This window comes from Numida meleagris, chromosome 19 (assembly GCF_002078875.1).
Source record: "Numida meleagris isolate 19003 breed g44 Domestic line chromosome 19, NumMel1.0, whole genome shotgun sequence".
NCBI lineage: Eukaryota > Metazoa > Chordata > Aves > Galliformes > Numididae > Numida > Numida meleagris.
Genome location: NC_034427.1, coordinates 8856370 through 8869901, shown reverse-complemented (window position 1 = coordinate 8869901; position 13532 = coordinate 8856370). Strand labels below are relative to the sequence as shown.

The following is a 13532-nucleotide window of genomic DNA, read 5'->3' as shown; positions in this document are numbered from 1 at the left end:
GGTGCTGGTGTGCTCTGCTGGGGGCTGGTTGCACTGGAGGTGGTTTTGTGCTTACTGGGTTGTGTTAAAATGGTCTTTTGCAGAGAGGCCTCGCATCACCTCAGAGCCCCACGATGTCGATGTCCTCCTGGGAAACACAGTGTATTTCACATGCAGGGCAGAAGGCAATCCAAAGCCTGCAATTATTTGGCTCCACAACAAGTAAGTGCCATACAGTGAGCCCTGGGGTAGCAAAGGTTCGTACCAAGCACTGAACTTCTCAGTGACTGCTGTGATTACAAAGGTTGCTTCACACAATGTTTAAAAAAAAAAAAAAAGAAACAGATATTCTATGGGTTGTATTCACCTTCTTTTTAATGGCATTTTCTGATGACCATGTAATCCAAGTTATTTGTATTTAAAATGTTTCATGTGCGTTGTAATGGATTCCAAGAGTTGATAACTCTCCTGTAAACAAGCTCTGCAGGCTGAAAGCAATTGTCTTGTGGAAAAGAAAAAAAAAAAGTATTTCATGTTGCTCTCAGCCGCCATGTTTGCCATTTATTAACTGCTGAAATGCTTCTTGTATCTGCGTTTTTTCTCTCTTGAAGGCCTAGTGTGCTGGGAGTGTGCTTTTCTATCAGTGGGAAAATTACTGTGCTCCACTGGAAGACAGACCTTGCGAAGCAGTGTATAGATGAATGTTCTGTACAGCAATGCTGAAAAAATATGTGGCTATGCTAGATGCCAGAGCATTTCTGAGCAGTGCTACACAATAGAATATTCTGTGCTCAAGCAGTTACCCACTGAGGAAGTGAAGTTCCTGAGCTGCTTTACGAGCTGCTTGTCTAGGGGAGCCTGAATAGGGGCTGGTTATTAATAAAAATGATCAATGTGTGCTTCTTCAGTTAACTCCCCACTCGGCAAAGTTTCAGCACAGAGCAAAAGTTTGTGTCTGAGTTAAGTCCCCCTGGAAGGAAGATTTTGTTGGGGAAATGCTGGCAGGCTCCCAAAGATAACATTGTAAGAGGGGTAATGATAATAAATGTTCAGCAAATGAGGTATGACTGCAGTGAGGAGACATCAGGGGAATTAAATAAATGCCCAGCAAGCATGTTAGTTTGCACAGTGGATTCAGCCTTTGTCCTGATGGGAGTGAGGTCCACTCTCCCTCCTCAATCATTGCAGCCATCCAAGACTCTGTCATGCTGGGACAAATGGGGTGTTGCAGTGGGACCTGCTGCTGTGGGCTGGGCTCCGGGGACTGGAGCCATTGCAGAAAGAGGGAAGATGCTTTGCAGCTCTTATGTCCCAGACTGGAATCCAGGCTGTGGTGGGATCCCATGGTGACTTGCTCAGAGATTTTTGTCTCCTCTGAGGCTCTTGGGCCCATTGAAATGGCAGTGGCTGCACACAATAACAATGTGCATTCGTTATTATATTTACATTTAGTAAATAATAGGAGCAAGCTTTCTGAGCTCAGATGCACGACAATAGCAGCGATGCTATTGCATGGGAACAGTATGCTCTCCTCATGGGATGTAAACGTTGCTTGTAGTCAGCAGCATGAGAGAAAATAGCTCATCCCATCCAGGGGGTAAATCAGAGCTGGAGCTGGAGTTCAGTGCTCCAGATCATAACCCTTGCTATAAATGTCATGAAGTCTCACAGCAGTGTCAAGGAACACCAGTTTAATCTAATGCATGCAAAGCCCCCTGCCCCCCGACAGCTTGTGGGAAGAACACTTTGGCTTTCCCCCTTCTGACTCCACTTGTTTGTGGCTCTTTTTCAGTAATGAGATTGACATGAAAGATGACAACCGCTTGAACCTGCTGCAGGATGGCACCCTGATGATCCAGAATACCAAGGAGTCAGACAAAGGAGTCTACCAGTGCATGGCCAAGAACATCGCTGGGGAGGTCAAGACCCAAGAAGTCGTTCTGCGCTATTTTGGCACCCCATGTAATTGAGCCTTGAGTACCCCTTGATGGCTTGGGAGTGTGGTCGGGGCTGGAAGTGGAGCTGATCACTAAATCCCTACTTTATATGTGCCAAGTTGTTCTTGGTGTGCTGGGGAATAGAGTGGCTGATGCCGTGACACCATCTGTGGGGTGGTTCCTTTGTGGGAGTTAGAAGTTGGGAGGTTGGAGATTGGAGATGGTTTGGGAGTAGGGAGGGATTTTGGAGGCTGTGAAGAATTCTACAGAGCGATGGGAACACAGGAGTGGGGAAATGTCAGCAGCAGGGCAAGGAGAGGTTGTGTGGAGGAAGAAGGGCTGGGGGCGTTGCTGGGAATTTGGAGGTCAGGGAAGGCCTAGATGGATGCTAACTGGGCTGCATGAAGGGTCTGAGCAATTTCTGTCCGTAAGCAAGCAAGCTGCAGGGCTCCTGGTTTCTGAAGCACTCATTTCCTTCCAGCCAAGCCCACTTTTGTGATCCAGCCGCAGAACACTGAAGTGCTGGTTGGGGAAAGCGTCACCTTGGAGTGTGGGGTCTCTGGGCACCCCCACCCTCGCGTCAGCTGGACACTTGGCACAGGCTCTCCTTTACCACAGGATCCCCGCTTCGCTATCACCAGCTCTGGAGGACTCTTCATCCAGAACGTCACCTTCTCGGACCAGGGACAGTACAACTGCAATGCCAGCAACACTGAGGGATCCATCCGGGCGACAGCGAGGATCATAGTGCAAGGTGGGGAGCCCCAGGCTGGTGCTGTTTCTGGGATGAAGTGCTCAGTGTGTGCTTAATCCGTGTGCATCGAGACTAGTTAATTTTTATGCTCCCATGATCTGAGAATGAATCTGAGCTTGCGCTGTGAATGTTTTTGCCTGTTGCTCAGTCACTGCTTTCCTCTCCAGATTCTCCCCGGTTTCTCCTCGTCCCCACTGATCAGACAGTAACTGAGGGACAAAGCGTGGATTTCCCTTGCTCTGCTGAGGGTCACCCCCCACCTGTGATTGCCTGGACGAGAGCAGGTATGGCCTCACTTGACTTGGGTTTTCTCTCTTTGCCACCATCCACAGGGTTTGGGTGAGAAGAGCTGTGTCGTAGATCACCAAAGATAATCTTAAGCCCTGAGGAAGGCTGCCCATAAAAGCTGCGGATGCCCCATCCCTGGAGGTGTTCAAGGCCAGGCTGGGTGGGGCCCTGGGCAGCCTGATCTGGTGGTCTGGACATCACCATGTACCAGCTCTCCATCACTGCCATCGCTTTGCTCCTCTTGAGGAGCACATAGCAGGGGAATGCTGGTCACTGCTGACAAAGCTCTGAGGTTCCTTTTAGCTTATGAAAAAACAGTTTGGGTCAACCGGTGGTGGTGAGCTTTTAAAGTCTTGGATGATTGTTAACGCTGGCTCCACCAGACTGATCCCATCTAACACTTTCTGGGACAGAAGCCAATAATGCTTGGCCCAGAGGCCCTCCAACTTTTCCTTATGCTTCACAAGCCATAATTAATGGTTTAGTGCTGTGGAGGATTCATGGCTATTGTATTCTGGCTTCCAAAGCAATAGCCTTGACATGGGGTTAAGAAGGACCAGCTGAAATTCTCTACCACGCTCTCTATCTCCTTGAACCTGTTTTTCTCTTGTGCCCAGATCTCTGTTAGAGATGTGGAAAGGCCTCAGTGGCAAGAAGTACGATTAAGAAGGCAGTTTTGTAACCAGATTTGCAAGGTCACTTGGCAGTGCAACAATTAACCAAGCTTTGCAGCACTCCCATGTGTTACGGCCAGGACAAGACGGGGTGGAGCACAGCTCATCCTCAAAGTCACTTTGGACAGTGTAGGGAGGGTTCAGATTCCTTGTGGTATTTGAGATAAATAAATAAAGCCCTTATTTGGAAGAAAACGAATATTTAAAGAAAAGTCACCCAAGTCCTAGCATTTTTGAGGAGGTTAGTAAAATGTCTATTTTGAATTTAAAGAGAGGAAATATTGAAACAGCATAGTTTCTAAACTGAAGAAAGTCAAAATGCTGAATTAAGAAAGAGACAGTGCTTAGTATTTGCATGTATTTGTTTAATCACATGGTTTGGTTAATTGAACGCAGGGTTGCTATCCATCAGGTGTCAGTGAGTCTGCAGTTTTCACTAAGTAAAGGCTTATGGAGGAATTAAAAACATACCATCTCCTTCCTGTTGCTTAGACAAGACAGCTCCATCATCACCCTGGGCGTGGGAAGAGCAGCATGGCCTGCTCCCCTCTTAGCAAGGTGAAGGCTGTTCTTCAGGGTGGCTGGGGAGGAAGTGAAATGTTGAACTCGCACAGATACGCCAATGACGGGAGGAGAAACCTGAGAGGCAATTAACAAATGGCGCAAATTAACACATTTGTCGGAGCAGGGGGGCCGCTGCCAAACGACCGGAGGCACAGCATCCTCTCCACGGGGACCCTGCGAGTGATGAGGGTGGCCCTGCACGACCAAGGGCAGTACGAGTGCCACGCCATCAGCGCCATCGGGGTGAGGACCCTGCCCGTGCAGCTGGCTGTGACCCCGCGGGGTAAGCTGGGGCGGGGGGAAATTGGGGCTGACAAATGGCTCTCGTTAAGTTAACATCACGGTGAAGAAGGCGATCAGGGAATTGCCCTGATTCCTGTGGGATGGGATGTTGCTTTCGCCGGGGAGCAGAAGTCTGGCCACCAGAGCTCTGTCAGTTGGTGGGAAGCTTTAAGGAAGTTTCCAGAGTGCCAAGATTTGCAAGTTGGAAGGAGCTGCTTCGGTTTTCCTTCCTTGGAAATGTATCGAGCTGTCAAGAAAGAGTATAACCGTGGGAATGGAATCATCTGGGGTGGCCAGCGCATGGGAGAAGGGCTCGTGTCTGCCCCACACACAGCAGGCAGGGCTCTGTGACCAAGGAGTGGCCTTGTACTTTAAAACCCGTCAGATGAGCTCTGCTATCTGACCAGAAACGGGGCCCTTAATGTGTTTGGAGCTTTTACTAAAAAAATGATTTTGGTAAAGGAAAGGAAACTGAAGGTTTTTGTTGGAAGACTTACAAAAATTGTGCTAATTGAGTTCTTAGTATTATTTTTTATTTATGTAATTTATTATTTTTCTCTGTTTTTTAATTTGGGCTTTCCTATAGAATGAGTTGTGAGATTCTTCTTTATTTTCTTTTTTTTGGGGGGTCATAATTAAAAATTCTAAAGAAAAACACCTGGTTCCTCCTCAGCAAGGCGTAACTGTGGCTCCAGACACATTTATCTTAAACGTTAGCTTACAAGGTCATAGGTTCAACCTAAATTTAGGTAATCTAAAATATCAAGCCTTTGTAAAAACACAAGTCACACAGGAATGTTTTTTCGCTTTCTTTTTTATTCCCATATAAATAATCTTTCTACGCGAGCAAACGTTCCTGCCCTTTCACCAACTTGACAGAATTTCACTAATTGTAGGCTGGATGGAAGGAGCCTAGAGACATGACATGAGTAATGCTTAAAGAAGAGAACTCACAGAGTATTTTAAAAGCAGAAGGATCAGTCGAATTACTTGAACTGACCTAGCACTTGCCAGACGACTTCATCCTGAATCAGTTCACAGTCATCACTTCAGCTAGCGCATCTTTCCTAGAAAGCCTTTGGATGGAAGATTTTAAATGACAGAGAAGCCAATGCATTCCCATGTAGTTGCCCCAGATAGAGATGCACAAGAGTAGAAAGTAACGAATGTAGATTGTGGAGGATGCGGTGCAGAGACGGAGAACACACTTCGGTTGGGAGAGCCCTTGCAACAGCACCAAGAGCCATTTTCCCAATGGTGAGATGTTTTGCGCGCAGTTTTCTTTTCCTTCGTGTATTTATTGTGACTCTCTTCTCTGTGCTGTGCAGTGATTCCCGTGTTCCTTCATCCCCCCCAAGATGTGGTGGCAGAGACGGGCCAGGACGTGGCCATCACCTGCGCTGCCCAGGGTGACCCGCGGCCCACCATCACCTGGGTCAAGGTAAGGGGCACTGCACTGCCAGGCCAACATTTCAACTGATTTGGGTTCTTAAAGGGTTTAAAGGAACACTGCTATTTGTCAAGCTCAAAGCCTTGCTGTGCACATTGATTTCTGTTGCTCTTCTTTCTAAACGAGTAACTTAAAGCCAGTGACCTTTCAGGATGTTAGGGATGCTTGACTGACTATTCCTGGGAGAAAACTGAAAACTGATTATTTTTTTCCCAAGTAGTTTTGGTTGTTTCCAGGATTCCCACTGCTGGAACTGGGTGGTGCTGGTTGGCTCTGGCTTTGATGGGACACAAAGCCATGGGACACAAAGCCATGGTCCATCACAGTCATGCTGCAGCCTGGCTGCTCTTTTGAAGAATTTTGAGGAATGTATTAGATGGAGCTCTTCAGGCTTTTTCCTGCTGTACCATAGCATTACACCTGTGACCTTCCCTGGGAACTGCCCTGGCTGTGAGCGCAGTCGGGCATGCCACAAATTGAAGGGGAAATGGCTTGATCCTCATTTCTCCTGTGGAAATCTGCTGGGAGGTGATCTGAGCTTGCCAACAGTGGAGCAGAAGGAGAGAAGAAGCATTAGATTGGGCCAGGGCAGCAAAAAGGTGTTAAGGAAAAGGAGAATAAAGTAAAACTGAAGCCACAGCCAGGCTGAGAGGTGGGGTTGAGCATGCTGCTGCTCAGAGCCAGCAAAACCTGCAATCTGCAGCCCAAAGCCAGCAAAAAAAACCTCAGTTCCAGGTTACCTGCAAAGTGCAGGCATCCAAACTTATTCCTGCAGCACAGAACTCCTATGCCTGCCCATCTGTGCGGAGTGCAGAGCAATGGGTGCAGCGCCCATGCCCTGCAGCGAGAGCTGGAGGCAGAGCAGGATCAGGAGCTGAGCAGGATGTCCTCGCAGTGGCTCCAGGCAGCAGCAGCTGTGCTCAGATGGCTTTCTGCTTTCTCTCGAAGAGCAGTGCTAACATCTGGTGGCCACGTTGGCTCATCGCATCCATCTGCGAGTTTGCTGAAGGCTGGGATGCTGGGGAGCTTTCCCCACGCTGACACAATTTCTGTCTTTTTGAGCAGGAGGGGATTCAGATCACGGAGAGCGGCAAGTTCCACGTGAGCCAGGACGGGACCCTTTCCATCCAGGACCTTGGCGTGGCTGACCAGGGAAGATATGAGTGCATAGCTCGGAACCCCTTTGGCTTCACCTCCAGCACCATGCAGCTCACCATCACCGGTAGCGTACCTGCTCCTGGTGCTCCTTTTTGCTCTCATGCAAGCGAGGATTGTGCAGTGTTGACGGCTCTTATTTCTTTAGCTTTGCAGACAGGTTGCTCACGAGCACCAGGCGGAGAAACTTCTTAGCATGTGCCAGCACGCTCCCACATCTGACCCCAACCTCGCACACAATGAAGGGAGAGGGAGAACAGTGCTGTTACTGCAAATCAGGGGCTTTAAACGTTCCCTGTGTCTCCCCCAGGGGCTGGGCAATAAGCCTCTGCTTTTCAAGCAACCGCTCTGTGCATTAGGGAAAGTGGAATGAATAAAGAAGAGCAGCACTCCTCCGCTGGTCAAAGCAGGGGTCAAGTGTGGCATTGTGCTTCGTAGAGGGGGAAGAAGAGCTGATCGGGGTAAACATGCAAAGGGGAGCAATGAGGTTAACGATTTGAGTTAGAGATCTTTACTCAAGCACGCAGGAATAACCAGCAGGAATAGTGAGCAGCTTATTAGGCGAATTTAATATCATTTTCAGGGACGGCATGCAAGGGACTGAAAATAATCTGAAATCTCTTTGTTACTTGAAATTATTCCTGAGATGATTTCTGTGATTTATTCTTGGTTTGTACCTCATTTTCCAGCTGTCTGCTGCATATGCTAGTGCTCAAATGAGGACTGGTTTGCTTTACTGTGAAAAAGGCCCTGACTCAGAAAGAATGCATTTTTTTTTAGGGATTTATCATTTACTTCTGAAGGTATTCAAACAGCAGCATTCATTTTTGTTTCCAAATGGTGGTGTTGCTGTGCTGACCCTAAATTTGAGTTGAGTTAGAAGTGTCCCACAAATGGAAAATGAACGTGTAAGCGATGCCTTCAGATGAACGTCATGAATTTTAGAAGTGTCCTCTGCAGGAAGGAAAAGCATTACTTTTGGTTCCCCTACTGAAATTTGTACGTTTTCTTTTTCCAGTTTAACCACCATCCAAACCAGGCGTTTGTTTGCAAAGCTGTAGAGGAACAGATTCTGAATGGGTGTTCCACAGCCATCTCCTGGAAGCATCGCCTTTTTTTTCTTCTTAATATAATTAACTTAAAAATATTGATTTAATTTAAACTTTTAATTTAATTTAATTTCTTCTTTAGAATATCTGTTAGGAAAAAAACCAAAGTTTAACGGTGTTCAAGTTGCAAATGGAAATGCAGTTTGACCTGCAGTAGAGTTACTGTGGTGCCTGTACTCAGGCAAATTTCCTTGGGCTTGGAAGACAAAGCCCTGTGCCTTTACTTGGATATTAATTTATTCTCTCTTTCTGCTTTGGAAAGCCACGGACGTCGGTCGGAGCGGCGACACGTTCGTAGCCACGTCCCTGCGGGAAGCCATCAGCAGCGTGGACCAGGCCATCAATTCAACACGCACTGAGCTGTTCAGCAAGTAAGTGCGTGAAGGGCCAGGATCTGAGATGTGAGAGGTGGGGCAAGAGGCGCTGAATGAAGCTTTCTGAAATCTCGTTGTATTGTTGACAATCCGCAAATGAAAGCTACGGTATTGTCCAAGGTATTGAGGGTTGGAGCCATACCGTGTAGATGTAAAGATGTGCTAGAGTTTTATAGCATGAACGTGCTTGGGATCCTGGAAAAAAAATGGATATATTAAAACCACTTCTTTCATTACATACATCTACTGCATGCATTTTGTCAACTGGAGCTGACTCCAGAGACAGTGCACAGAAAAAAATAAACAAATCAGCATAGTCATTTTGTAAGTGCAACTGACTTTGTGTAGGAGAAAAGAAATGGTAATGCAATTCTTAGCATTTCCTCAATGAAAAATGACTTCTAAGAGAATGAAAATTCCTCCTATTTCCATTCCAAAATAAGTTTTTTATTGAAACAATGAACGGTTTGTATTAAGCCCCAAACCTCTGGGTTTCAGTGGCTGAAAAATAAATGGCTACAGAAAAAAAAACAGATACCGAGAAAATTAAATATGTTTACATTCCTGGGGGAAAATAGCCTGTCTTTAATCATCCATAATATGCAGGCAAGCTACGTTTATGTGTGCTGGTTTTGAGGGTCAAGCACCAAGGCAGGCTGAGAACCTGATTCCTGCAGAGTCCCATTGCTCTGAGCCCCGTATGTTTATTTGAATGTTCCTCCATCTCTTCTGATTCCTTGGGACAGACGCCCCAAGACACCCAACGACCTGCTGGCCCTCTTCCGCTACCCGCGGGATCCTTACACCATTGAAACAGCCAGGGCAGGTGAGATCTTTGAAAGGACTTTGCAGCTGATTCAGGAGCACGTGCAGCAAGGTTTGATCGTGGATATGAATGTCACAGGTAAGGGAGATTTTGCTTCCCTTCTTAACCACATGGGTGGAATTAAATTAAAATAACAATGCGTAGGCATCCAGAAAATTTAATAAGTCTTTTGCAGCATCATGCCGAAATGTCTCCATTGATGGTAGGTATGGTAAGAAACATGTTGTCTGGGTTGCAATTCTATCTAAGATCTAATGGATTTCATAACAGCCAGAGGGTCGTGTGGTTGCTGAACCAGCTCAGTGCTAAGGAGAGTGGTTCTGTTTTGCTAAACATTTCCTGATTGTCTATGAAGACACGAATCCTTATAAGCATTCACCCATCTAACTCCCTCAGCTCCAGAGATAGACTGGGCATCAGAGTGCCTCTGTGGGTCTGAGTTTTGGTCCTTCAACAGAGACATTTCATAGAATCATGAAGGTTGGAAAAGACCTCTGAGATCTCCAAGTCCAACCCCAGCCCACCCCACCGTGCCCAGTGACCATGTCCCTCAGTGCCACATCTCCGTGGCTTTGGAACACCTCCAGGGACAGTGACCCCACCACCTCCCTGGACAGCCTGTGCCAGTGCCTCACCACTCTTTCAGATACGAATTTTTTCCTAACATCCAACCTGATTTCCTGCCTTCCAAGTGGCAACAAGCAAAATACTGAAAACTCTAGTGTGTTTGGGTTCTGTATCAGAGAAAGGGGACCTCACTTGTGATTTTCCCATGTGGTCTTTTAGCACTTTGACTTCTTAGCTACAAACTCCCACATGTCCCAGCCACTCAGATTCGTCTTTTTAGGACAAGATAGCAAACACCACCGCAGTGGAGCACCACAATGCTGCTGGCCAGAGACCACAGAGTTGTAGAACAATCCAAAGTTGGAAGGCACCCTAAGGATCATTGAGTCCAACCCCTGGCTCTGCACAAGACCACCCAAAAATCAGACCATATGCCTGAGGGCAGTGTCCAAACACTCCTTGAACTCGGGCAGCTCAGGGCTGTGACCACTAACCTGGAGAGCCTGTTTCATATCCACCACCCTCTGGTGCGGAACCATTCCCTGATACCCAGCCTGAACCTCCCCACAGATCCCTGCAGAGATCCAGGTGCCCGGCAGTGGTCGTCCTGTGTGTGGGCATTCCCATCCACAGCACGTTGCCACCTATGCGTGTTAGTCATCGTGTAGGAGGCATGTATGTTTGGGCCCATAAATACTTTTATGCCTGCCTGGATCCACTCCAGGCTGCAGGGAATCTCCCTCCAAGCTGCAGGTCAGGTCTGGGCTCGCTGCCCTGCCAGCCTCTCCCTGTTCCTGCGGACACCGCAGCATTATTCAGCACATCGCGAAGTCACCGACAGCTTCCTGCTGCTCGTCACGTAGAGTCTGGGTGATCAGTGGTGCTCAAGGTTGCAGCAGTAACCCAGAGATATGTGAAATAACCCCCGTGCTGACTGCAGAATGGGAACCGAGCCACCTTGCTGTTTGGCCTGCTGATCTCAGCAGTTCTGATTTCCATCTCTGCGCAGTTCACACTAAATGCTTTTCCCTTTCTTGTTTTTTCTCTGGGTCTGATCTCATCATATGCTTCCATACGTTCTGTAAATCACATATAGCTTGGAGATATGGTCTTCCTGTGTCCATCCTGGGAATCCCAGAAGCAGGCTTCCAGCAGCACCACGACATGGGAATCAGATGGCACAGCGACTGGCTCTGACACTGTGCTGTTGGTTCCCTTTGCAGGTTATCGTTACAATGATTTGGTGTCTCCTCACTACCTGAACATGATTGCCAACCTGTCTGGCTGTTCTGCTCACCGCCGCACGCCCAACTGCTCTGACATCTGCTTCCACAAGAAATACAGGACCCATGACGGCTCCTGCAACAACCTGCAGCACCCGATGTGGGGTGCTTCTCTCACTGCTTTCCAGAGGCTCCTCAAACCTGCCTACCAGAATGGATTTAACCTTCCCCGGGGGTTTTCCTTGGCAGAAGATGCCAGGGACCTGCCCCTTCCCTTACCCCGGCTCGTCTCCACCGCCATGGTCGGGACTGAGACCATCACCCCAGATGAGCAGTTCACACACATGCTCATGCAGTGGGGCCAGTTTCTGGACCACGACATGGACCAGACGGTGGCAGCCATCAGCATGTCCCGCTTCTCAGATGGGGCACCCTGCAGCCAGGTGTGCAGCAACGACCCACCCTGCTTCTCCGTCCTGATCCCCGCCAACGACCCGCGCGTCAGGAACGGGCGCTGCATGTTCTTCGTGCGCTCCAGCCCCGTGTGCGGCAGCGGGATGACCTCCCTGCTGATGAACTCCGTCTATGCCAGGGAGCAGATCAACCACTTGACCTCTTACATCGACGCCTCCAATGTGTACGGCAGCACCGAGCAGGAATCGCGGGAGCTGCGGGATTTGAGCAACCAGAACGGGTTGCTGAAGCGAGGGAGGATGGTGCCCAGCTCAGGGAAGCACCTCCTGCCCTTTGCTGTGGGGCCTCCCACTGAGTGCATGAGGGATGAGAATGAGAGTCCTGTGCCGTGCTTCCTGGCCGGAGACCACCGTGCCAACGAGCAGCTTGGGCTCACGGCCATGCACACGCTGTGGTTCAGGGAGCACAACCGCGTTGCTGCTGAGCTGTCGGCCCTCAATCCCCACTGGGATGGGGACCTCCTGTACCACGAGGCGCGGAAGATCGTGGGTGCCCAGATGCAGCACATCACCTATGCCCACTGGCTCCCCAAGATCCTTGGGGAAGCGGGGATGAAGATGCTGGGTGAGTACAAAGGCTATGACCCCAACGTCAACGCGGGGATTCTCAACGCCTTCGCTACTGCTGCCTTCCGCTTTGGGCACACTTTGATCAACCCCATCCTGTACCGGCTGAACGAAACCTTCCAGCCCATCCGCCAGGGTCACGTTCCCCTGCACAAGGCCTTCTTCTCCCCTTTCAGGATCACGCAGGAGGGTGGGATTGATCCGCTCCTCCGTGGGCTCTTTGGGGTTCCTGGGAAAATGCGGGTCCCCTCGGAACTCCTCAACATGGAGCTGACAGAGAAGCTCTTCTCCATGGCACACTCTGTCTCCCTGGACTTGGCTGCTATCAATATCCAGAGAGGGCGAGACCATGGCATCCCACCTTACAATGACTTCAGGGTCTTCTGCAACCTCTCATCTGCACAGGAGTTTGAGGACCTCAGAAATGAGATAAAGAACTTGGAGATCAGGGAAAAGCTCAGGAGGTACTGTAACCTGGACTTAGAAGGATCAAAATCACTGGAGATCAGCTAGTGAAAAGCTTTTGCTCCTCCCAGAGCATCAGTCAAATAACCTTCCCATCAAATAGCCAGATATTGCTGCCCACAGATATTGAGATAAGTTAATAGCTGTGGTTTGAGAATGGAGTAAGATAAATAAGGTCTCTCCAAGTGATCAGGCTGTTTGTGAGCGAGATGTCATTGGGCACTGCTGTGCTGCAGCTTGGGAGCAGACTGAGCCTTGGAGCTGTTTTCCAGTGAGACTAAACTGCAGCATATGTACTGGCTGCCATTAGCTTACTCTTTCTAAGACAGGCATTTATCCCACTGTCTTTTAAATAACACCAGATTATAAATATGTTCTAGATTACTTCCTGTCATACAAATCCCTACAGTGGGTTCAAATTTTTGTCTTTACTCTTCGATAGTTTGTAAATGTTTTTTTTTTTTTTTGATATGTGTCATTTATCCTTCAGCTTATATGGGACTACCAAAAATATTGACCTGTTTCCAGCCCTGATGGTGGAGGATCTTGTCCCTGGTACCAGAGTTGGACCAACACTGATGTGCCTGTTAACAACACAGTTCAGAAAGCTGAGAGATGGAGATAGGTATTATCATCAAAGTCAACTCAATATTCTGTTTGGGGAGATTTGCTCCCTGTGAGGAGCAAGGAAAGAACAGAACTCGTCATTTTTGATTGTTGTCTTATGATAGCAGGAAGGGTCTCCTCTGCCTAGTGTATTTGCAGGACTTGTCACAGTTACTTTCATGCATGCTTTCATGATTTAACAGTTCCCTTTCCACTGAGAATGTGTCCAGTGTCTCCTC

General features: G+C 48.3%; 1 protein-coding gene across 1 annotated transcript in view; it reads left to right on the top strand.

Annotated features, from left to right (window-relative positions):
- The window catches only part of LOC110408020 (peroxidasin homolog), a 43092-nt gene that overhangs the window by 24251 nt on the left and 5309 nt on the right, over positions 1-13532 (top strand). Inside the window, exons 8-18 of the mRNA XM_021416337.1 lie at positions 84-201; positions 1772-1941; positions 2398-2670; positions 2838-2954; positions 4321-4479; positions 5807-5919; positions 6994-7150; positions 8455-8563; positions 9313-9470; positions 11183-12686; positions 13178-13312. Of these exons, the coding sequence (XP_021272012.1) occupies positions 84-201; positions 1772-1941; positions 2398-2670; positions 2838-2954; positions 4321-4479; positions 5807-5919; positions 6994-7150; positions 8455-8563; positions 9313-9470; positions 11183-12686; positions 13178-13312 (3013 nt within the window). The remainder of the gene's footprint in view (positions 1-83; positions 202-1771; positions 1942-2397; positions 2671-2837; positions 2955-4320; positions 4480-5806; positions 5920-6993; positions 7151-8454; positions 8564-9312; positions 9471-11182; positions 12687-13177; positions 13313-13532) is intronic.